This window comes from Clinocottus analis, unplaced genomic scaffold, assembly GCF_023055335.1.
Source record: "Clinocottus analis isolate CAN_PGR_092001 unplaced genomic scaffold, fCliAna1.0.p SCAF_11, whole genome shotgun sequence".
In the NCBI taxonomy this organism is placed as follows: domain Eukaryota; kingdom Metazoa; phylum Chordata; class Actinopteri; order Perciformes; family Cottidae; genus Clinocottus; species Clinocottus analis.
Window position 1 is genome coordinate 21,372,544 of NW_027175832.1, and position 20,731 is coordinate 21,393,274.

The 20,731-nt window shown below is 50.2% G+C and overlaps 3 protein-coding genes across 3 annotated transcripts in view; 2 read left to right on the plus strand and 1 right to left on the minus strand.

Moving 5' to 3' along the window:
• Positions 1-4,850, plus strand: part of mfn1a (mitofusin 1a) — an 11,861-nt gene extending 7,011 nt beyond the window's left edge. Inside the window, exons 8-17 of the mRNA XM_068601441.1 lie at positions 440-507; positions 697-818; positions 2,744-2,870; positions 3,161-3,265; positions 3,398-3,500; positions 3,600-3,835; positions 3,895-3,990; positions 4,132-4,328; positions 4,548-4,682; positions 4,784-4,850. Coding sequence (XP_068457542.1) covers positions 440-507; positions 697-818; positions 2,744-2,870; positions 3,161-3,265; positions 3,398-3,500; positions 3,600-3,835; positions 3,895-3,990; positions 4,132-4,328; positions 4,548-4,682; positions 4,784-4,850 — 1,256 coding nt within the window. The remainder of the gene's footprint in view (positions 1-439; positions 508-696; positions 819-2,743; positions 2,871-3,160; positions 3,266-3,397; positions 3,501-3,599; positions 3,836-3,894; positions 3,991-4,131; positions 4,329-4,547; positions 4,683-4,783) is intronic.
• A 1,232-nt stretch (positions 4,851-6,082) lies between these two features.
• Positions 6,083-19,905, minus strand: pex5lb (peroxisomal biogenesis factor 5-like b). The gene is made up of 13 exons (XM_068567846.1): positions 18,922-19,905; positions 14,495-14,612; positions 13,968-14,165; positions 13,507-13,627; positions 13,323-13,410; positions 12,953-13,051; positions 12,089-12,202; positions 10,512-10,655; positions 10,369-10,439; positions 10,022-10,228; positions 9,755-9,920; positions 9,017-9,174; positions 6,083-8,066 (listed from the first exon to the last, which is right to left on the minus strand). The coding sequence occupies exons 1-13, from the start codon at positions 18,934-18,936 to the stop codon at positions 7,868-7,870; spliced, it is 1,698 nt and encodes a 565-aa protein (XP_068423947.1). The 5' UTR covers positions 18,937-19,905; the 3' UTR covers positions 6,083-7,867.
• On the plus strand, positions 19,699-20,730 carry sft2d3 (SFT2 domain containing 3). Its single transcript, XM_068568039.1, has one exon. It carries the CDS (start codon positions 19,711-19,713, stop codon positions 20,371-20,373), a length of 663 nt encoding a protein of 220 aa, XP_068424140.1. The 5' UTR covers positions 19,699-19,710; the 3' UTR covers positions 20,374-20,730.
• The last annotated feature ends 1 nt before the right edge of the window (position 20,731 follows it).

Genomic DNA, 20,731 nt, shown 5'->3' on the forward strand with positions numbered 1-20,731 from the left:
GAGGGAGACGAGGGAGACGAGGGAGACGAGAGAGACGAGGGAGACGAGGGAGACGAGGGAGACGAGAGAGACGAGGGAGACGAGGGAGACGAGGGAGACGAGGGAGACGAGGGAGACGAGGGAGACGAGGGAGACGAGGGAGACGAGAGAGACGAGGGAGACGAGGGAGACGAGGGAGACGAGGGAGACGAGAGAGACGAGAGAGACGAGAGACGAGGGAGACGAGGGAGACGAGGGAGACGAGGGAGACGAGGGGGACGAGAGAGACGAGGGAGACGAGGGAGACGAGAGAGACGAGGGAGACGAGAGAGACGAGGGAGACGAGGGAGACGAGGGAGACGAGAGAGACGAGAGAGACGAGGGAGACGAGGGAGACGAGAGAGACGAGGTGTGTTGTTGACCTGAAGATGAAGGGCTTGGTGCTCGGTGTCTCCTGCAGGCGGCGCTCTGGCTGAAGGCTTCCAGGAGCGACTGACAGAGTTCCAGATGTTTGAGAGAACATTTGAGGTTCGTTCAGTGTCTCATCGTCATGTCTGCAGGGGCCGTGACCTTGTGACCTTGTGAACTTGTGAACTTGTGATTTGTGACCTTGTGACTTGTGACCTTGTGGCCTTGTGGCCTTGTGACTCGTGACCTTGTGACCTTGTGACCTTGTGACCTTGTGACCTTGTGACCTTGTGACCTTGGGCCCTGCAGGAGTTCATCTCTCAGTCTGCGGTGAAGACGAAGTTCGAGCAGCACACCGTGCGGGCGTGGCAGATCACCGAGGCCGTCAAGGCCGTGATGGACGACATCAACATCACCTCCGCTGACAGGAAGTCAGGAAAACTCACTGCTCACTTCCTCTTCCATCACCTCTACATCCATCACCTCTACATCCATCACCTCTACATCCATCACCTCTACATCCATCACCTCTACTTCCATCACCTCTACATCCATCACCTCTACTTCCATCACCTCTACTTCCATCACCTCTGCATCCATCACCTCTACTTCCATCACCTCTACATCCATCACCTCTACTTCCATCACCTCTACATCCATCACCTCTACATCCATCACCTCTACATCCATCACCTCTACATCCATCACCTCTACATCCATCACCTCTACATCCATCACCTCTACTTCCATCACCTCTACATCCATCACCTCTACTTCCATCACCTCTACATCCATCACCTCTACTTCCATCACCTCTACATCCATCACCTCTACATCCATCACCTCTACTTCCATCACCTCTACTTCCATCACCTCTACATCCATCACCTCTACTTCCATCACCTCTACTTCCATCACCTCTACATCCATCACCTCTACATCCATCACCTCTACTTCCATCACCTCTACATCCATCACCTCTACATCCATCACCTCTACTTCCATCACCTCTACATCCATCACCTCTACATCCATCACCTCTACTTCCATCACCTCTACTTCCATCACCTCTACATCCATCACCTCTACTTCCATCACCTCTACATCCATCACCTCTACTTCCATCACCTCTACATCCATCACCTCTACTTCCATCACCTCTACTTCCATCACCTCTACATCCATCACCTCTACATCCATCACCTCTACTTCCATCACCTCTACATCCATCACCTCTACATCCATCACCTCTACATCCATCACCTCTACTTCCATCACCTCTACTTCCATCACCTCTACATCCATCACCTCTACATCCATCACCTCTACTTCCATCACCTCTACATCCATCACCTCTACTTCCATCACCTCTACATCCATCACCTCTACATCCATCACCTCTACTTCCATCACCTCTACATCCATCACCTCTACATCCATCACCTCTACTTCCATCACCTCTACTTCCATCACCTCTACATCCATCACCTCTACATCCATCACCTCTACTTCCATCACCTCTACATCCATCACCTCTACTTCCATCACCTCTACTTCCATCACCTCTACATCCATCACCTCTACATCCATCACCTCTACTTCCATCACCTCTACATCCATCACCTCTACTTCCATCACCTCTACTTCCATCACCTCTACATCCATCACCTCTACATCCATCACCTCTACTTCCATCACCTCTACATCCATCACCTCTACATCCATCACCTCTACATCCATCACCTCTACTTCCATCACCTCTACTTCCATCACCTCTACTTCCATCACCTCTACATCCATCACCTCTACATCCATCACCTCTACTTCCATCACCTCTACATCCATCACCTCTACTTCCATCACCTCTACATCCATCACCTCTACATCCATCACCTCTACTTCCATCACCTCTACATCCATCACCTCTACATCCATCACCTCTACTTCCATCACCTCTACTTCCATCACCTCTACATCCATCACCTCTACTTCCATCACCTCTACATCCATCACCTCTACATCCATCACGTCTACTTCCATCACCTCTACTTCCATCACCTCTACATCCATCACCTCTACATCCATCACCTCTACATCCATTACCTCTACATCCATCACCTCTACTTCCATCACCTCTACATCCATCACCTCTACTTCCATCACCTCTACATCCATCACCTCTACATCCATCACCTCTACTTCCATCACCTCTACATCCATCACCTCTACATACATCACCTCTACATAATCACCTCTACATCCATCACCTCTACTTCCATCACCTCTACTTCCATCACCTCTACTTCCATCACCTCTACATCCATCACCTCTGTAATCCCTGTAATCCCTACGACAGGATATGCTGCCTGGAGCAGCGTGAGGACCAGAGGGACCAGCTGGACTTCATCAGAGGAGAAATGACCCGACAGAGCGACGACGTCAGGGAGCGGATCAGGACTCTGACCGAGGACGTGTCGGCCAGGGTGTGTGTTGTGTGTCTGTTGTGTGTGTTGTGTAGCTGTGCAGTCACAGTGTGTGTTGTGTAGCTGCGCAGTCACAGTGTGTGTTGTGTAGCTGCGCAGTCACAGTGTGTGTTGTGTAGCTGCGCAGTCACAGTGTGTGTTGTGTAGCTGTGCAGTCACAGTGTGTGTTGTGTAGCTGTGCAGTCACAGTGTGTGTTGTGTAGCTGTGCAGTCACAGTGTGTGTTGTGTAGCTGTGCAGTCACAGTGTGTGTTGTGTAGCTGTGCAGTCACAGTGTGTGTTGTGTGTCAGGTTGCTGCCGCTCTGTTGGATCAGATCTGCTCTCTCTCTGTTCTGGTGGACGAGTTCAGAGCTGATTTCAACCCAACACCAGAAACTCTGGAGCTCTACAAAACTGTGAGTACAAGTACAAGTACACGGCCTCTGTACAAGTACACGGCCTCTGTACAAGTACACAACCTCTGTACAAGTACACAACCCCTGTACAAGTACAACGCTCGGCCCCCCAACAGGAGCTTCTCTCTGCAGAAGCTGCTGCAGCACGTGGAGCAGCGGCTGCTGGGCTGTTTGTCTCAACGCTGCTCAGTGAGCGTCCAGAGCGACCTGAGAGACGCTCAGAGACACATGATGGGTACACACACACACACACACACACACGCACACACACACACACACACACGCACACACACACACACACACACACACACACCTGTGTGTCCTCTGTCCTCAGACTGCGTCCGCCACCTGCTGACTCCGCCCCCCCACCAGCAGCTCCCCGCCTCCTTCGACCTGACCTTTGACCTCGGCCTCGCCGCCGTCTGCGCAGACTTCCGTGAGAACACGGACTTCCGGTTCTCTCTGGGCTGGACGGCGCTCGTCAGCCGCTTCATCGGCGCCGCCGCCGCCAAGCGGGCGCTGAGCGGCGCCGAGGCCCAGGTGCTGGCTGGGTTAGGGTTCAGTTCTCATGTCCATCATCTTCATCCTCTCATCTTCATCCTCTCATCTCTCATCGTCATCGTCTGCAGGAGAACTTCAAGGACCAGATGGTGGTTTCTATGGCAACAGCTCTGGTCTCCGTCACCTCCCGGGCGTCCATGACGGTGCTGGTGGTCGGTGGAGTGGTGCGTCCTTCCTCCTCACCTCCTCACCTCCTCATCTCCTCATCTCCTCACCTCCTCATCTCCTCACCTCCTCATCTCCTCACCTCCTCACCTCCTCACCTTCGTGTTTGTGTGTGTGTGTGTGTGTGTGTGTGTCTGCAGCTGTGGCGCTCTGTGGGCTGGCCCCTCCTCTTCCTGTCCATGTCCCTGTACGGCCTCCTCTTCCTGTACGAGCGGCTCAGCTGGACCGACGCCAGCCGCGAGCGCGTCCTGAAGCAGCAGCTGGCGGCGCACGCCGCCGGCCGCCTGAGGGCCGTCGTCCCCGTCATCAGCTCCGCCTGCAGCCAGCAGGTGCACAAGTAAGCCCCGCCCCCACACAGTCTCACCTGGTCGCTCACCTGTAAGCCCCGCCCCCACACAGTCTCACCTGGTCGCTCACCTGTAAGCCCCGCCCCCACACAGTCTCACCTGGTCGCTCACCTGTAAGCCCCGCCCCCACACAGTCTCACCTGGTCGCTCACCTGTAAGCCCCGCCCCCACTCAGTCTCACCTGGTCGCTCACCTGCTGCGCGTTGCAGGGAGCTGGCGTCCACCTTCAGCCGGCTGGAGCGGCGAGCGCACCTGAAGGAGGCGGAGCTAGAGGGGAGCGTCCAGCAGCTGAGCTCCAGGATCCAGAGACTGGAGAACATCCAGAGGAGGTCCAAAGCCTTCAGGTCAGAGGTCACGTGGGGAGGGGCAGTACTCATGTTACTGAGCGGAGCCTGAACGCACCGCGAGAGCTTCACAGTACTTCCTGAGTCTTCTTTGTCTGCAGGATCAGAGCCACGGAGCTGCAGGCTCAGCTGGAGGTCTTCTCTGCTCAGAACCTGCAGGGACTCTGATGCTGCTTGTTGTTGTTACTAATATTATTGTCATTATTATTATTAACTGCTGCTTGTTGTTATTGTTACTATTATTATTATTGTTGTTGTTATTATTATTATTATTAACTGCTGCTTATTATTGTTATAATAAACTGCTTTTTATTGTTAGGAGTTATTATTATTAGGAGTTACTGTTAACTTGTCATGTTGTTGTTATGGTTGTTCTTTCGTTGTTGAAATAGGAGATAATAAATAAACAAGTGAGAAAAGTGTTAATGTATATTAAAATATTCTGATCCGTAAATCTAGAAACAGATCAGTTTCTGATTTAAACAACCTGGTTCATATATTACTTTATTACTGTACGGGCACTTTGGGGCTGAAGAGGTTAAGGAGCAGTGGGCTGCCTGTGAGGCGCCCGGGGAGCAGTTTTAACCACCTGGGTACCCTGCTGTTGGTCTCTTTGCTTTAGACACCCGTTGAAAGAACTGATCCGTCACTAGAGTGAACCTCCTTTTGTACAAAGTGAATCACCTGCTGGAGGAGTGGTTTGTCCCTCACAGGGACCCTTACTACTGAACATGGACCAAAGAAGGAGTGGTTTGTCCCTCACAGGGACCCTTACTACTGAACATGGACCAAAGAAGGAGTGGTTTGTCCCTCACAGGGACCCTTACTACTGAACATGGACCAAAGAAGGAGTGGTTTGTCCCTCACAGGGACCCTTACTACTGAACATGGACCAAAGAAGGAGTGGTTTGTCCCTCACAGGGACCCTTACTACTGAACATGGACCAAAGAAGGAGTGGTTTGTCCCTCACAGGGACCCTTACTACTGAACATGGACCAAAGAAGGAGTGGTTTGTCCCTCACAGGGACCCTTACTACTGAAAAGTACCTGTTCATAAAACATAAAAAATATTTATAAACTATATATGTATGTATGTTAACTTGTTGTTCCAGAGTGCTGTTATATTCTGATAACATTACTTTAAAATAAAAGCTGCAATACACTAGTTTTTACTTCATTATGGAATTTAGCGCATAATGAAATTAATCAGTTACATGTTTTTAACTTTGCCCCGCCCTAATATATAGACATATACATACTAAACAGCATCTCTGCACTTGCTGCTGCTTACATGTCTGACACTTAAGAAAAGAATGGCGCCCTCTGGAGGCTGAAACCCATTTCCTTCATTACTGATTGATTAGTTTCAGATCAAAAGAAACGATCAGACGTCTTTAGGTTCAGGATCAGGTGTTTAATTTCTAAAATCTCATAAGTTTACATGATTATTGTCCGTACAGTCGTTTACAGGAGAAACATTCAACTCAGAGACGTGAAGGAAAGATGGACGCCTGAATGAAGCAGCAGCGTGAGAACAAAGAACCTCACCACGGGCTTCATGGGACTCAATGAATGACCTCTGAATGACATCTAAATGACCCCTGAACGACCTCTAAATTACCTCTGAATGACCTCTAAATGACCCCTGGCCCTGAAAGCGGCCCTGGTGAAGGTGACAGCCGGCGTTGCTCCATCTTGAGGTTAAATGTGATGGTTATAGTTTTATGAAACGAAGCCGGAAGATTCACCTGAGAGCCAACGGCAGGAAGAGGGACAAGCAGACCGCCAATATAAAAGAACGGAAGTTCTAAAGGTTCTAGAGGTCCTAAAGGTTCTAGAAGTTCTAAAGGTTCTAGAAGTTATAAAGGTTCTAAAGGTCCTAAAGGTTCTAGAAGTTATAAAGGTTCTAGAAGTTATAAAGGTTCTAAAGGTCCTAAGGTTTCTAAAGGGTATAAAGGTTCTAGAGGGTCTCAAGGTTCTAGAGGTCGTAGAGTTCCTAAAGTTTCTAATCTAGAGGGTCTAAAGGTTCTAGAAGTTCTAAAGGTTCTATAGGTTCTAAAGCTTCTAGAGGTCCTAAAGGTTCTAGAAGTTCTAAAGGTTCTAAAAGGTTCCTGCAGGACGTTTATGTTTCATGCTTCGTGAATAATCTGTGGAGGCGTTTTATGTTTTATGGCTTTCAGCGTTTAAAGGGAGGAACCTGATTGGACGATGAGACTTCAGTCTCTCTGTGTTCTTCCTCCTCTTCGTCTTCGTCACAAAACATCTGGTTTTAAATCCGACATCGTTGGACTTAAACGTTCAGCAACACTAACGTCAGTTTTCAAAGTTTAAATTTGTGATTTAAAAGCAAAATAAAAGAAACTAAATGCTTTAATAGATTTAATAACGTTAATAAGTTTGATGGACTCTGTGTCCGTCATCGCAGGTTCGAGCTAGAGACCTTCAGACAGAATCCAGGGTTCGGTTCCTCTGTAAGTTCACCAAATAAAGATTTAAACTTCTTCACATTTCATCATTTCATGATTCTTTGATCAGACTCAAACCAGGAAGCAAAGTTCTACTCCTCCGTCTCAGAAGATACTTTAAACAATAACAATCTTCCTGTTTTGAGTCGGATCCTCGATGCCCTCATTCATAACTTTGAGTTAAAGATGGCCGCCAGGTGAGCAGCCAAACAGACGTGCCGATAACAGAAGTTATGTTTCATATTTAATGCCTGGAAGAGAGGTGATGAAGCGTGTCAGTGTGAAGCTCTTTCTGCTTATTGCTGTCACGCAGCACTTCTTGTTTCACAATAAAAGCCTTTCAGGAAAAGGGTTGTGTTTTATTGTGAAACTTGTGTGCAGCAAGTGTTGAGTTTGATCTGACAAACGAGAAGCGATTAAAACAACGAGGCGAGGAACCGGACTCAACGGGGAACAAGAGGCTTCAGACTCTACGAGCCAATAGAAAAGCCCTGTGAAGAGAGGCTCCGCCCCCGGACAGGAAGTAAAGGGTTGTGCTGTTTCTATTGCAGAGGACTCTCTTTGGTTTCAGACCGTCCACACCCAGCAACTCTGGACCTCCTGCAGTGCAACCAGGACCAGGTTAGACCAGGACCAGGTTAGACCAGGAGCAGGTTAGACCAGGTCCAGGTTAAACCAGGTCCAGGTTGGACCAGGACCAGGTGGAACAGGAGACCCCGTCAGACCTCGCCCATGTCGAAGGCCCTGGTCAGCAGGTCCAGGTCCCCGGCGCTGGCGGCCTGGACCAGCTCGGGTCGGTCCATCATGGAGACGGCGATTTGCAGAGCGGCCCAGATGTTCGCCGACATCTGCTGATGGCTGCAGCGCTGACTCCGCCTCTGCTGGTTCAGAGCCGCCAGGAAGTTACTGACCGCCTCCCTGCAGAACAGGACCGGGTTAAACCAGGACCAAGTTAAACCAGGACCGGGTTAAACCAGGACCGGGTTAAACCAGGACCAAGTTAAACCAGGACCGGGTTAAACCAGGACCGGGTTAAACCAGGACCGGGTTAAACCAGGACCAGGTTAAACCAGGACCAGGTTAAACCAGGTAACAGACTGTAATCACACAAGCAAATCAAACAAAGTACATTTGTTTACAGTTCAATTTAGTGAGATTTGAAAAAAATCAGTATTCAGCATAACAATCAGTATTTAGTTATGTGAAGCTGTTAGTCCACCTTTAATCTGTAGTGTGTTAGTCCACCTTTAATCTGTAGTGTGTTAGTCCACCTTTAATCTGTAGTGTGTTAGTCCACCTGTAATCTGTAGTGTGTTAGTCCACCTTTAATCTGTAGTGTGTTAGTCCACCTTTAATCTGTGGTGTGTTAGTCCACCTTTAATCTGTGGTGTGTTAGTCCACCTTTAATCTGTGGTGTGTTAGTCCACCTTTAATCTGTAGTGTGTTAGTCCACCTTTAATCTGTAGTGTGTTAGTCCACCTTTAATCTGTAGTGTGTTAGTCCACCTTTAATCTGTAGTGTGTTAGTCCACCTTTAATCTGTAGTGTGTTAGTCCACCTGTAATCTGTAGTGTGTTAGTCCACCTTTAATCTGTAGTGTGTTAGTCCACCTTTAATCTGTGGTGTGTTAGTCCACCTTTAATCTGTAGTGTGTTAGTCCACCTTTAATCTGTGGTGTGTTAGTCCACCTTTAATCTGTGGTGTGTTAGTCCACCTTTAATCTGTGGTGTGTTAGTCCACCTTTAATCTGTAGTGTGTTAGTCCACCTTTAGTCTCCAGTGTGCTAGTCCACCTTTAGTCTCCAGTGTGCTAGTCCTCTGTGGTGCTGTGCTCGGTGTACAGGTGAGTCCAGGTGGAGGGCGGGGTTACCTGTGCGCCCCCAGGTTGATGCAGCTGATCCCCAGGTTGTATCTGGACCGGATGAATCCGGGCTGCAGGTCCAGAGCTCTGGTGTAAGCCTCCACGGCCTCGTCGCTGCGGTTCCCGTTGGCCAACGTCGCACCGAGACGGTTCCACAGCAGGTAGTCCTGGAGAGGAGGACGCCAACGTGACATCATCACACAGCGGTGACATCATCACACAGTGGTGACATCATCACACAGCGGTGACATCTTCACACAGCGGTGACATCGCCACACTGCGGTGACATCGCCACACTGCGGTGATATCGTCACACAGCGGTGACATCGTCACACAGTAGTGACATCATCACACAGCGGTGACATCGCCACACAGCGGTGACATCGCCACACAGCGGTGACATCATCACACAGCAGTGACATCATCACACAGCGGTGACATCGCCACACAGCGGTGACATCATCACACAGTGGTGACATCATCACACAGCGGTGACATCATCACACAGCGGTGACATCGCCACACTGCGGTGACATCGCCACACTGCGGTGACATCATCACACTGCGGTGACATCATCACACTGCGGTGACATCATCACACAGTGGTGACATCAGTGATCCAACATGGCTGCCTTTTATTTAGGAAGAGATGAAGAAACGGGTCTAAACAGGGTTTGCATTGTGCCCAGTGTTGTTTACTCTACGTGTGTGTGTGTGTGTGTGTGTGTGTGTGTGTGTGTGTGTTACCTGAGGTCTGACAGACAGCGCTGCAGTGAAAGCCTCCACCGCTCTGTTGAAGTCGGAGCTGAGGTGGAAGAGGACCCCGAGTCCGGTCTGCAGGTCTGGATCCACACAGTCCAGATTCAACATGGCCGCCTCCTGGAAGAGAAGCAGGACGTCCTGCAGCTCAGCCCTACACAACACACGCACACACACACACACACACACACAGCTCTGTATGGTGGTAGTGTTCTAACCCTAACATGATCTAACCCTAACCCTCAGGTGTGGTACCTGGCAGGCGTGGCGGTGCGGGGGCCCCTGCGCGGCGTGGCTGGGGAACCCCGTAGCGGGCTCCCGGGGTCCAGGTGCTTGTATCGGGGGTTGTGGCTGATCCAGCGCCGCAGCACGCCGCTGGCCTCCCGCTGCATGCCGCTGTTCGTGAAGCTGACGGCGAGCGCCATCAGAGCCGGCAGGTTGTTGGGGCGGAGCTTTAAACACCTGCAGGTCGCACACGTTAGCTTAGCACCCGCTAGCTTAGCACCCGCTAGCACAGGTTGGAGTTCAGGCTAAACATCTCATTGTGACAAAACAATTCAAAGAATTCCATCTCTGAGTGAAGAGACAACAGGAAGTCCGACCTCTGCAGCGACGCGATGGCGGCCTGGTCGTTCTCGTTCTCCGCCTGAGTCGTCCCTAGAACCTGCCAGGCCTGAAAGACACAGAGGGGCTTAACTTCCTGCGCTGACATTAAAGTCGCGTTGGAGCCGCTGCAGCGTCACACCTCAGAGTCCTGCGGGTCCTGCAGGATGGCGGCCTCCAGCAGCAGCACGGCGGCGTTCAGGTCTCCGTCCCGAGCTTTGTCCCGCCCCTCTGCGAAGGCGCTGGGCCAGTCTCTGTACGGGTTGTTGGGGTTGAAGAAGTAAGCCTGAGGGAGACACGCAAAGACCTGTCATAGAGACACGCAAAGACCTGTCATAGAGCTACATAAAGACCTTTCATAGAGACACGTAAAGACCTGTCATAGAACTACGTAAAGACATGTCATAGAGCTACGTAAAGACCTGTCATAGAGGGATGTAAAGACATGTCATAGAGCTACGTAAAGACCTGTCATAGAGCTACGTAAAGACCTGTCATAGAGCTACGTAAAGACCTGTCATAGAGGGATGTAAAGACATGTCATAGAGCTACGTAAAGACCTGTCATAGAGCTACGTAAAGACCTGTCATAGAGCTACGTAAAGACATGTCATAGAGCCACGTAAAGACCTGTCATAGAGCTACGTAAAGACATGTCATAGAGCTATGTAAAGACCTGTCATAGAGGGATGTAAACACCTGTCATAGAGCTACGTAAAGACCTGTCATAGAGCTACGTAAAGACATGTCATAGAGGGATGTAAAGACATGTCATAGAGCTACGTAAAGACCTGTCATAGAGCTACATAAAGACCTGTCATAGAGCTACGTAAAGACATGTCATAGAGCTACGTAAAGACCTGTCATAGAGGGATGTAAAGACATGTCATAGAGCTACGTAAAGACCTGTCATAGAGCTACGTAAAGACCTGTCATAGAGCTACGTAAAGACCTGTCATAGAACTACGTAAAGACATGTCATAGAGCTACGTAAAGACCTGTCATAGAGGGATGTAAAGACATGTCATAGAGCTACGTAAAGACCTGTCATAGAGGGATGTAAAGACATGTCATAGAGCTACGTAAAGACCTGTCATAGAGCTACGTAAAGACCTGTCATAGAGGGATGTAAAGACATGTCATAGAGCTACGTAAAGACCTGTCATAGAGGGATGTAAAGACATGTCATAGAGCTACGTAAAGACCTGTCATAGAGCTACGTAAAGACCTGTCATAGAGGGATGTAAAGACATGTCATAGAGCTACGTAAAGACCTGTCATAGAACTACGTAAAGACATGTCATAGAGCTACGTAAAGACCTGTCATAGAGGGATGTAAAGACATGTCATAGAGCTACATGTTTTCTGTTAACAGAATAAAAAGAGTAAAATCACTGGTGATAATAATTCATCACATCTAGAGAAGAAGTGAAGAAGATGAAGCTCTGCGTGTGAACAGCTGTCATCGTGTGGACATGTGATCTCTGTGACCTCTGTGACCTGTGTGATGTAACACCTGAGTGGAGGAGGATTATTGGAGCACTTCAGAGGATTAAACCACAGATTAATGCTGACAAACATCAGTAATAATCTGTCATTATTAATAACTCCAGGCTGAACTGTGTACTTGTTCCTCATGCGGGGGCGGAGCCTCCTGGTCCTTGGCAAGGAGGCAGGACCCCGGTAAAGGCCTAAGGGTGGGACCATGTTTTCAACATACCTTCTCCACAGGTGAGCTGGTGGGCGGGGCCTGACTCTCAGACTCCTCCAGCCAGTTCCTCCGGGCCAGCTCCTCCCACTCGGCCTGCATCTTGTCCCAGAACTCTGTGTCCGACTGAAACACCAAGACGGCTCACGGTCAATGCCGAGACCAGGTCCTAGACCAGACCCTAGACCAGGCCCTAGACCAGGCCCTAGACCAGACCCTAGACCAGACCCTAGACCAGGTCCGACACTAGATCCTAGACCAGACCCTAGACCAGGTCCTAGACCGGATCAGCCAAATCTTCAACCTAAAAATACATTTTCTTCGACGGGACATGAAGCTCTGCGATTGGCTGCTTGTTGGTGCAATGCACCCTGGGAGTCGTAGTTTTTACATGTTACACTATGACCTATCAAACTAATCGTTAAGATTATGAATAACAGATCACTTTAAATGTGAACAGAAGAGTAAACATGGAAACCTGAGCTGCTTCTCTGCTGCATGAGTACTGAAGACTTCATGTTGCGTCTGGTGACCTCTGAGTTAAAACACCTGCAGATGAACCTGACGCTGCCAGCTGGGAGGAGGAAACGCTTTAATCAGACCAGACGCTGCGATTGGTTCACTGAGCCGAACTGAGGGGATGAGAGCACAGTCTCAAATAGACATCCACCTTCATCACTTTAATCACTTTAATCAATGATTAAAGTGATTAAAGGGACGGTTCCTTTTTTTTTCGTCGTGTGGCTCCTCACATGTAAGAACATGTGTTGAGTCGCTCTGTGACAGCAACTCCAGGACTCGTGTTCCTCCTCCTCATACATATACGTGTGTGCGTGCGTGTGTGTGCGTGTGTGCGTGCGTGCGTGTGTGTGTTACCTCTACAGCAGCCTTAGCTCTGACAAACTCGTCCTCCAGAGACTCGTTTCCACCCAGAAGAGAACGAGTCCGTCTGCGCTGTGTGGATGCAGCACAGTCCTAAACCCCCCCCCACACACACACACACACACACACACACACACACACACACACACACACACACACACACACTTCAAAGTCTTAAAGAGACAGTAACATCTAACTGTGGCTCTGAGCATCTGCCGCTAACGGCCTGTTATCCCACGCTCCCTGAACTACTCACTGTATTTGGTTCAGCTTGTTTGCTGTGTTGTACTTTGGTGTACTTCCGTGTACTTGGGTGTACTGTGCCAGGATGAAGTCCTGGTCGGGCTGCAGTACCAGTACTCACCTGTGGGGAGGACGTGAGGTCCAGCTCGTGGAAGCTGTGGATGTCAAAGGAGTTCTTTGTTCGAGGATCCGTTTTAAACTCGGCAGACCTGCAGGGACACGAAGCGTCTCTGTGACATCACCCTCACCGCAGCCTGTGATTGGTTGGCTGACAGACAGACAGACAGACAGACAGGTGTATTCACCACAGCAGTTCGCTGGAGGAGTGGTGGGAGGAGCATCTCTTCTCGTGTCTCCTCCAGCGTCCCCCGTCCTCCAGGTCCAGGTCCACCTCGTCCCACTTGTCCAGAGCAGAGGACAAACTCTCTGAAACACAGAGACTGTCTTTAAGCTGTCTACAGGCGTCCTCCCCTGTCTACAGGCGTCCTCCCCTGTCTACAGGCGTCCTCCCCTGTCTACAGACGTCCTCCCCTGTCTACAGGCGTCCTCCCCTGTCTACAGGCGTCCTCCCCTGTCTACAGACGTCCTCCCCTGTCTACAGACGTCCTCCCCTGTCTACAGACGTCCTCCCCTGTCTACAGACGTCCTCCCCTGTCTACAGACGTCCTCCCCTGTCTACAGGCGTCCTCCCCTGTCGCTCTGTCCCTGACCGTTATAGAGGATGTTCTTGTGTCCCATGCTTCCTGTGTTGTTGTCTCTGCAGTACCTGAGTCCAGGGAGACCCTCTCAGGGGTTCTGGGGCTGGCAGGCAGGTGTTCCACCTCCACCTGGATGAGCTCGGTCTCGTCTGGTCGGGTCCTGGAGCTCCTGGAGCTCCTGGAGCTGGCCTTCCTCCTGAGAGGACTCTTCCTCCTCCTGCTGGCCGGCTCACTGAGGTCCACCAGGTCCAGAGGTGTGGACGAGACTACAGGACGGACACAGGTGAGTTTCATTTCTGCGTTCGTATACTTCTGTTCTAAATATAACCTACCTACTTAACTATCTACCTACCTACACAACTACCTACCTGCCTAACTACCTACCTACTTAACTACCTACTTAACTATCTACCTACTTACCTACTTAACTATCTACCTACTTAACTACCTACTTAACTATCTACCTACTTACCTACTTAACTATCTACCTACATACCTACTTAACTATCTACCTACTTACCTACTTAACTATCTACCTACCTACCTACCTACAGAGACCAGAGGGTGAGACAGGGAGATAAGGAAGCTGGTCTACCTGCTGTGTTGGAGGTGGGCGTTGCACCAGCAGAGGGGGCGTCGCCCCGGCTCACTGACAGGAAGTCATCGATGGAAGGACTCAGCAGGGGGCGACTCTCCTGCTGCTCTCGAACCAGCTGGAGACCAGAACCAGTGAGACCAGAACCAGTTAGAACAGGACCAGTTAAACCAGGACCAGTTAAACCAGAACCAGTTTGAGCGTGCTGCGTTCAGGTGCACCGAATTCACAGCTGTTCATATGTGAGCATGCTGTCCATGGGCTGCTGAAAGGCATTCTGGGAAATGCAGGACAGCCTTTAATTCAGTGGTCCAGTCTGAAACCTGATCCTTGTGTGCTTCGTCTCCTAATCCTAATCCACACATCTGTACCTCAACTGGAACATGTAATCCTGGGAAAGAGTCAAGAACTTCATGTTCACACCAGCAGCCAATCAGCTGGTTTCCTCTGAGCCAATCAGCTGGTTTCCTTTGAGCCTATCAGCTGGTTTCCTCAGAGCCAATCAGCTGGTTTCCTCTGAGCCAATCAGAACCAAGAAGAGAGTAAACGTGGGACTTTACAAAGTAAAGGTACTAATCTAAATGTAAGATTAAACAATAATCACAGAGGTAGGAGTTTATTTTACTGTCTTTCAATAGTACGACGTTTCTTTACTACGTTTCTCAAACGCTGTTCCTCAAACACAGAGACTGATGATGTCACAATCTGGTTGATCCGTTATTTAAATATTAAAACATCCAGTGAGTTTGTCACTAAAAGAGTGTTAGAAGTATTTCCCAGTATTATGTATTGTTCTGTGTATTTTAGAAGGTAAAGTGATGACACACATTGCAACCTTCCACAACACAACGGCTTCTAATGTGAGAGAACAACATGTACACAAACAGGGATGGATATCTAGATAATGTACTCTGTAGTACTGCATCACTGTACTCTACAGTACTCTATTGTACTTACAGGAACTGTATTACTTGTATTTGATGATCAAAGAAAACTATCTTCATGCACTCTCTCTTTCTGAGGTTCGCCCAGCTGTGTGTGTGTGTGTGTGTGTGTGTGTGTGTGTGTGTGTGTGTGTGTGTGTGTGTGTGTGTGTGTTTGGAGAAGCTGTCGGACTAAAAATAACCTGCTGTTGTGCTGAGCAGACAGTCCATCAGAGTCCCAGCGGAGCTGAGCTCAGCTAACACTGTTAGCTCCTGACCACCAGGGGGCGACTCCTAAGCTCTCTCCTAAGCTCTCTCCTAGCCTCTCTCCTAAGCTCTCTCCTAAGCCTCTCTCCTAGCCTCTCTCCTAAGCTCTCTCCTAGCCTCTCTCCTAAGCTCTCTCCTAGCCTCTCTCCTAGCCTCTCTCCTAGCCCTCTCCCAAGCTCTCCCTAAGCTCTCTCCTAAGCCCTCTCCAAAGCTCTCTCCTAGCTCTCTCCTAGCCTCTCTCCTAGCCTCTCTCCTAAGCTCTCTCCTAAGCTCTCTCCTAAGCTCTCTCCTAGCTTCTCTCCTAGCCTCTCTCCTAGCCTCTCTCCTAGCCCTCTCCAAAGCTCTCTCCTAAGCTCTCTCCTAAGCTCTCTCCTAGCTTCTCTCCTAGCCTCTCTCCTAGCCCTCTCCTAAGCTCTCTCCTAGCCTCTCTCCTAGCCTCTCTCCTAGCCCTCTCCCAAGCTCTCTCCTAAGCTCTCTCCTAGCCTCTCTCCTAGCCTCTCTCCTAGCCTCTCTCATAGCCCTCTCCAAAGCTCTCTTCTAAGCTCTCTCCTAGCTTCTCTCCTAGCCTCTCTCCTAAGCTCTCTCCTAAGCTCTCTCCTAGCTTCTCTCCTAGCCTCTCTCATAGCCCTCTCCAAAGCTCTCTCCTAGCTTCTCTCCTAGCCTCTCTCCTAAGCTCTCTCCTAAGCTCTCTCCTAGCTTCTCTCCTAGCCTCTCTCCTAAGCTCTCTCCTAAGCTCTCTCCTAGCTTCTCTCCTAGCCTCTCTCCTAGCCTCTCTCCTAGCCCTCTCCAAAGCTCTCTCCCAAGCTCTCTCCTAAGCTCTCTCCTAGCTTCTCTCCTAGCCTCTCTGCTAGCCTCTCGTGTGGCTCTGTTCACACCAAAGATTACAGGTGTTATTAGTGAGCAGCAGGTGATTCAGGTGGAACCAGTGAGATGAACCATGTGAATGAAGGAGACCTGAGATATTTATATCCTTCAATGACTGCTGACTAATCTGATATGAGCGCGTTTGAACTGAGGCTCGCTGTGCCTCAGCCACACTGAAGTACAGGACGACTACCGGAGCCTGCAGAGGACACTCTCTCCTGACCACCAGGGGACAACTCCTCTGGTTGTATAGAAGTCTATGCTTCATGTGTTAAAGCTGCATTCTCTCTCCTGACCACCAGGGGGCGACTCCTCTGGTTGTATAGAAGTCTATGCTTCATGTGTTAAAGCTGCATTCTCTCTCCTGACCACCAGGGGGCGACTCCTCTGGTTGTATAGAAGTCTATGCTTCATGTGTTAAAGCTGCATTCTCTCTCCTGACCACCAGGGGGCGACTCCTCTGGTTGTATCGAAGTTTATGCTTCATGTGTTAAAGCTGCATTCTCTCTCCTGACCACCAGGGGGCGACTCCTCTGGTTGTATAGAAGTCTATGCTTCATGTGTTAAAGCTGCATTCTCTCTCCTGACCACCAGGGGGCGACTCCTCTGGTTGTATAGAAGTCTATGCTTCATGTGTTAAAGCTGCATTCTCTCTCCTGACCACCAGGGGGCGACTCCTCTGGTTGTATAGAAGTCTATGCTTCATGTGTTAAAGCTGCATTCTCTCTCCTGACCACCAGGGGGCGACTCCTCTGGTTGTATAGAAGTTTATGCTTCATGTGTTAAAGCTGCATTCTCTCTCCTGACCACCAGGGGGCGACTCCTCTGGTTGTATAGAAGTCTATGCTTCATGTGTTAAAGCTGCATTCTCTCTCCTGTCCACCAGGGGGCGACTCCTCTGGTTGTATAGAAGTCTATGCTTCATGTGTTAAAGCTGCATTCTCTCTGCTGACCACCAGGGGGCGACTCCTCTGGTTGTATAGAAGTCTATGCTTCATGTGTTAAAGCGGCATTCTCTCTCCTGACCACCAGGGGGCGACTCCTCTGGTTGTATAGAAGTCTATGCTTCATGTGTTAAAGCTGCATTCTCTCTGCTGACCACCAGGGGGTGACTCCTCTGGTTGTATAGAAGTCTATGCTTCATGTGTTAAAGCTGCATTCTCTCTCCTGACCACCAGGGGGAGACTCCTATGGCTGTATAGAAGTCTTAAAGCTGTTATGTCATCAGTCCTCAGAGGTGGTGTCTTCCCTCCTTTCAGTGGAACTTCATCAAACTTTAAGGGGTTTATTGCGTAAGCAGTGAAGAGGTTCCTGCAGGTCAAAGCTGCTCAGCAGGAAGTCTTCTGGTCCGCAGAGATAATCAATAATAATAATCCTCACGCTGAGCGGTGTCCTCGTGGTTCTGCCTGTGCAGAACAACATCCAGACCGTTCAGTCCTGCAGTGACAGACAGCCCGTAGCAGCACTCGCCAGAGCTTCTCCTCCTTTGTGTTAGGCCCCGCCCCCTGAGCTTTCAGGTCAATGTTTGTTACCGCAGTAACGGGTTGGTTACCAGATGAGTCACAAGAGGATGATGTTTACAGGAAGAGTCAGTGAACCAGAAGATCTCTTCATTCCTCTCACTCTTCATATTTTACTGACCTATGTTACATGTTATTATTCTGTAAGTGCGGAGTGCAGAGCGTGAATCTGTTGCAGATCAAAGAGACTTCAAACGGCAGCTGGCCGTCAGCACGAGGTGACCTCTGACCTCCACCGCGCTGCAGCGCCTGAGACGTCACGAGCTGCAGAACAAACAGCAGCAACATCTCCACGGTGACCAAGGAGAAACAAAGATGCAAAGATTCAGATTCAGCACGAGGCGATGATGCAGGCGTTGTAAAAGTTGTTTTAAGAGACGTGAGTTCAGACTTCATGACGTCGTCGTGTTACCCAAACCCTTCAAATGTTTCTTACTGAAAGAACTTTGTCGTTTCACTTTATTGAAGAATTTGTTCTTTCCAGATTCTTGTTGTTGCGAGTTTTTTGTTATGTTGAATCATTTGTTGTGAGTCTCTGGATAAAAGCCTCAGCTGAATGAAGTGTAAAGTTTGGATAACAGACACTTAGAGGTCACAGAGGTCAATCACACGGAGATAAGCTCCTCCCCCTCTCTGGCAAGGCTTCAGGTCTGATGATCAATACCTTCACTAATATTGATTAACATGAATGAATGAAAACTGATTGAATATTTACACTTTCACACATTTTAACTGTAAACATGCATCTCTATTTACTGTTAATGACTTACTATGATAAATAACCATGTGACCAAAAATACATTAGAACACAGCAGACAGACAGGTGGAGGCAGGCAGACAGGTGGAGGCTCACCTGGACCTGGTACATGTCTGTGGGTCGGTCCTCGCCCAGCGGGGCGCAGCCTGGCTGCAGCCGCCAGCAGTGCACCACAACTCGGCTCCACTGCAGCGACCCGCTCGGTAGCTGTACCGGGCCTCTCCGCTCTCAGACCGCCGCTACACAGCGCGGATGTCCCGGTCGGTGCTCCAGGTTCCCGGTCCGGTTCCCGGTCCGGCGTCAGAGCACACAAACACCGCTAGGTCCGGATGTCGTCTCGCTCCGCTCCGGTGGACGGTGGGACGGAAATAAAACCGAGCAAAGCCGAGCTGAGCCGAGTAAAGCCGAGCAACAGAACCGAGACTTCCTGTGCAAGGATTTCACAATAAAAGCTTTGCTCAGGTCAGAGCGTTGGCCAAAAGATAAACCTGAAGAAAACCTCTTTTCTTTACCTCAGGCAGTAAAGAAATATTTATTTCTTTACTGTTAGCGTGTATAATTACGAGAAGCCTGGCGTCGCCTCCAGAAGAATTCAGTTCGATCACAAGTAAAGTGACAAGCGCAGTTGCAAACGCAGGTTGACCCTCTAACACCCCGAACAGCCGGAAGTTCAGCTCTTTAATACACGGTTTTCCGTCATCAACATATCATGAGCACAACTACAGCTGCATAGCTGCGTTTACTGGCCTCGCTAACCTAACCTGAACTTCACCAGACATGAAAATACCTGGTTCTTAATACACGTTAGAGGCCTATGGGGGCAGCAGAGTGCAGCCGGAAGTCCGGCAGCAGAAGCAAAAGAAGAAGAAGACGACTTCCTCCGTCATGGCGGAACTGAACCGACAGCTCCAGGAGTATCTGGCTCAGTCCAAAGTTGGCGGCGCCAGGACCATCTCCCAGTCCAGCTCCAGCACCGTGGTTGACCTGGGCGACCCAGAGCCGGTCTCGGGGAGCTGGTTCGGGCGGTGGTCCAGTCCGTGGTCCGGCAGCCAGAGCTCCGGCGGCAGCGGCTTCTCCTGGCCGTGGTCGGCCGAACCAGACCCATGTCTTCCGGGCGTGAGCCGGCGGCAGCGTCTGGTGGCGTTCTGCGCATGCGCGGTGTTGTCGTCGCTCTGCTTCGGGCTGTCCGCGCTCTACGCGCCGCTCTTGCTGCTGTACGCGCGTAAGTTCGCGCTGCTCTGGTCGCTCGGTTCGCTGTTCGCCATCGCGGCGGCCGCGGTGCTTCGCGGGCCCAGCCGACTGTTCGCTGGCCTGCCCACATCCCCCGGCGCCGCCGCCTACTTGTGCGCGCTCGCGGGGACGCTGTACGCGGCGCTGAGCCTGCACAGCACCGCGCTCACAGCACTCGGCGCCGCGCTGCAGGTGGCGGTCATCTGCGCATGTGCGGTGTCGCTGCTGCCCGGAGGCAGCGCCGGGATCCGCTTCATGGGGGGCGTGGCGGCGGCAGCCATCAAGAGGACCGTCACCGGCAAGACCACACCCATCTGACGGGACCGGCAAGACCACGCCCATCTGACGGGACCAATCAGCTGCTGAGGACCAATCACTGGTCATCAGCTCAGAGGACCAATGAGAGACAATGTAAATACATGAACAACTGTAAATACATGAACATGTTCGTGTGAAGAAAGTTTAAGGAAATAAAGAACTAAACTATGGCTCCACCTGTGACCTCTCTGGAAACTACTGCATTTTAGTAGTACTAAATACTACAGGGCACTACACTGTAGTCTCCAAAGTACTACTACTAGTGTGTACTCTGAGTAATTAATTAAGCTCTAATGTAAAACACAGGGACGCTGTGATTGGCTGATGAATTAAAACATTGTCTGTGCGCACACACATA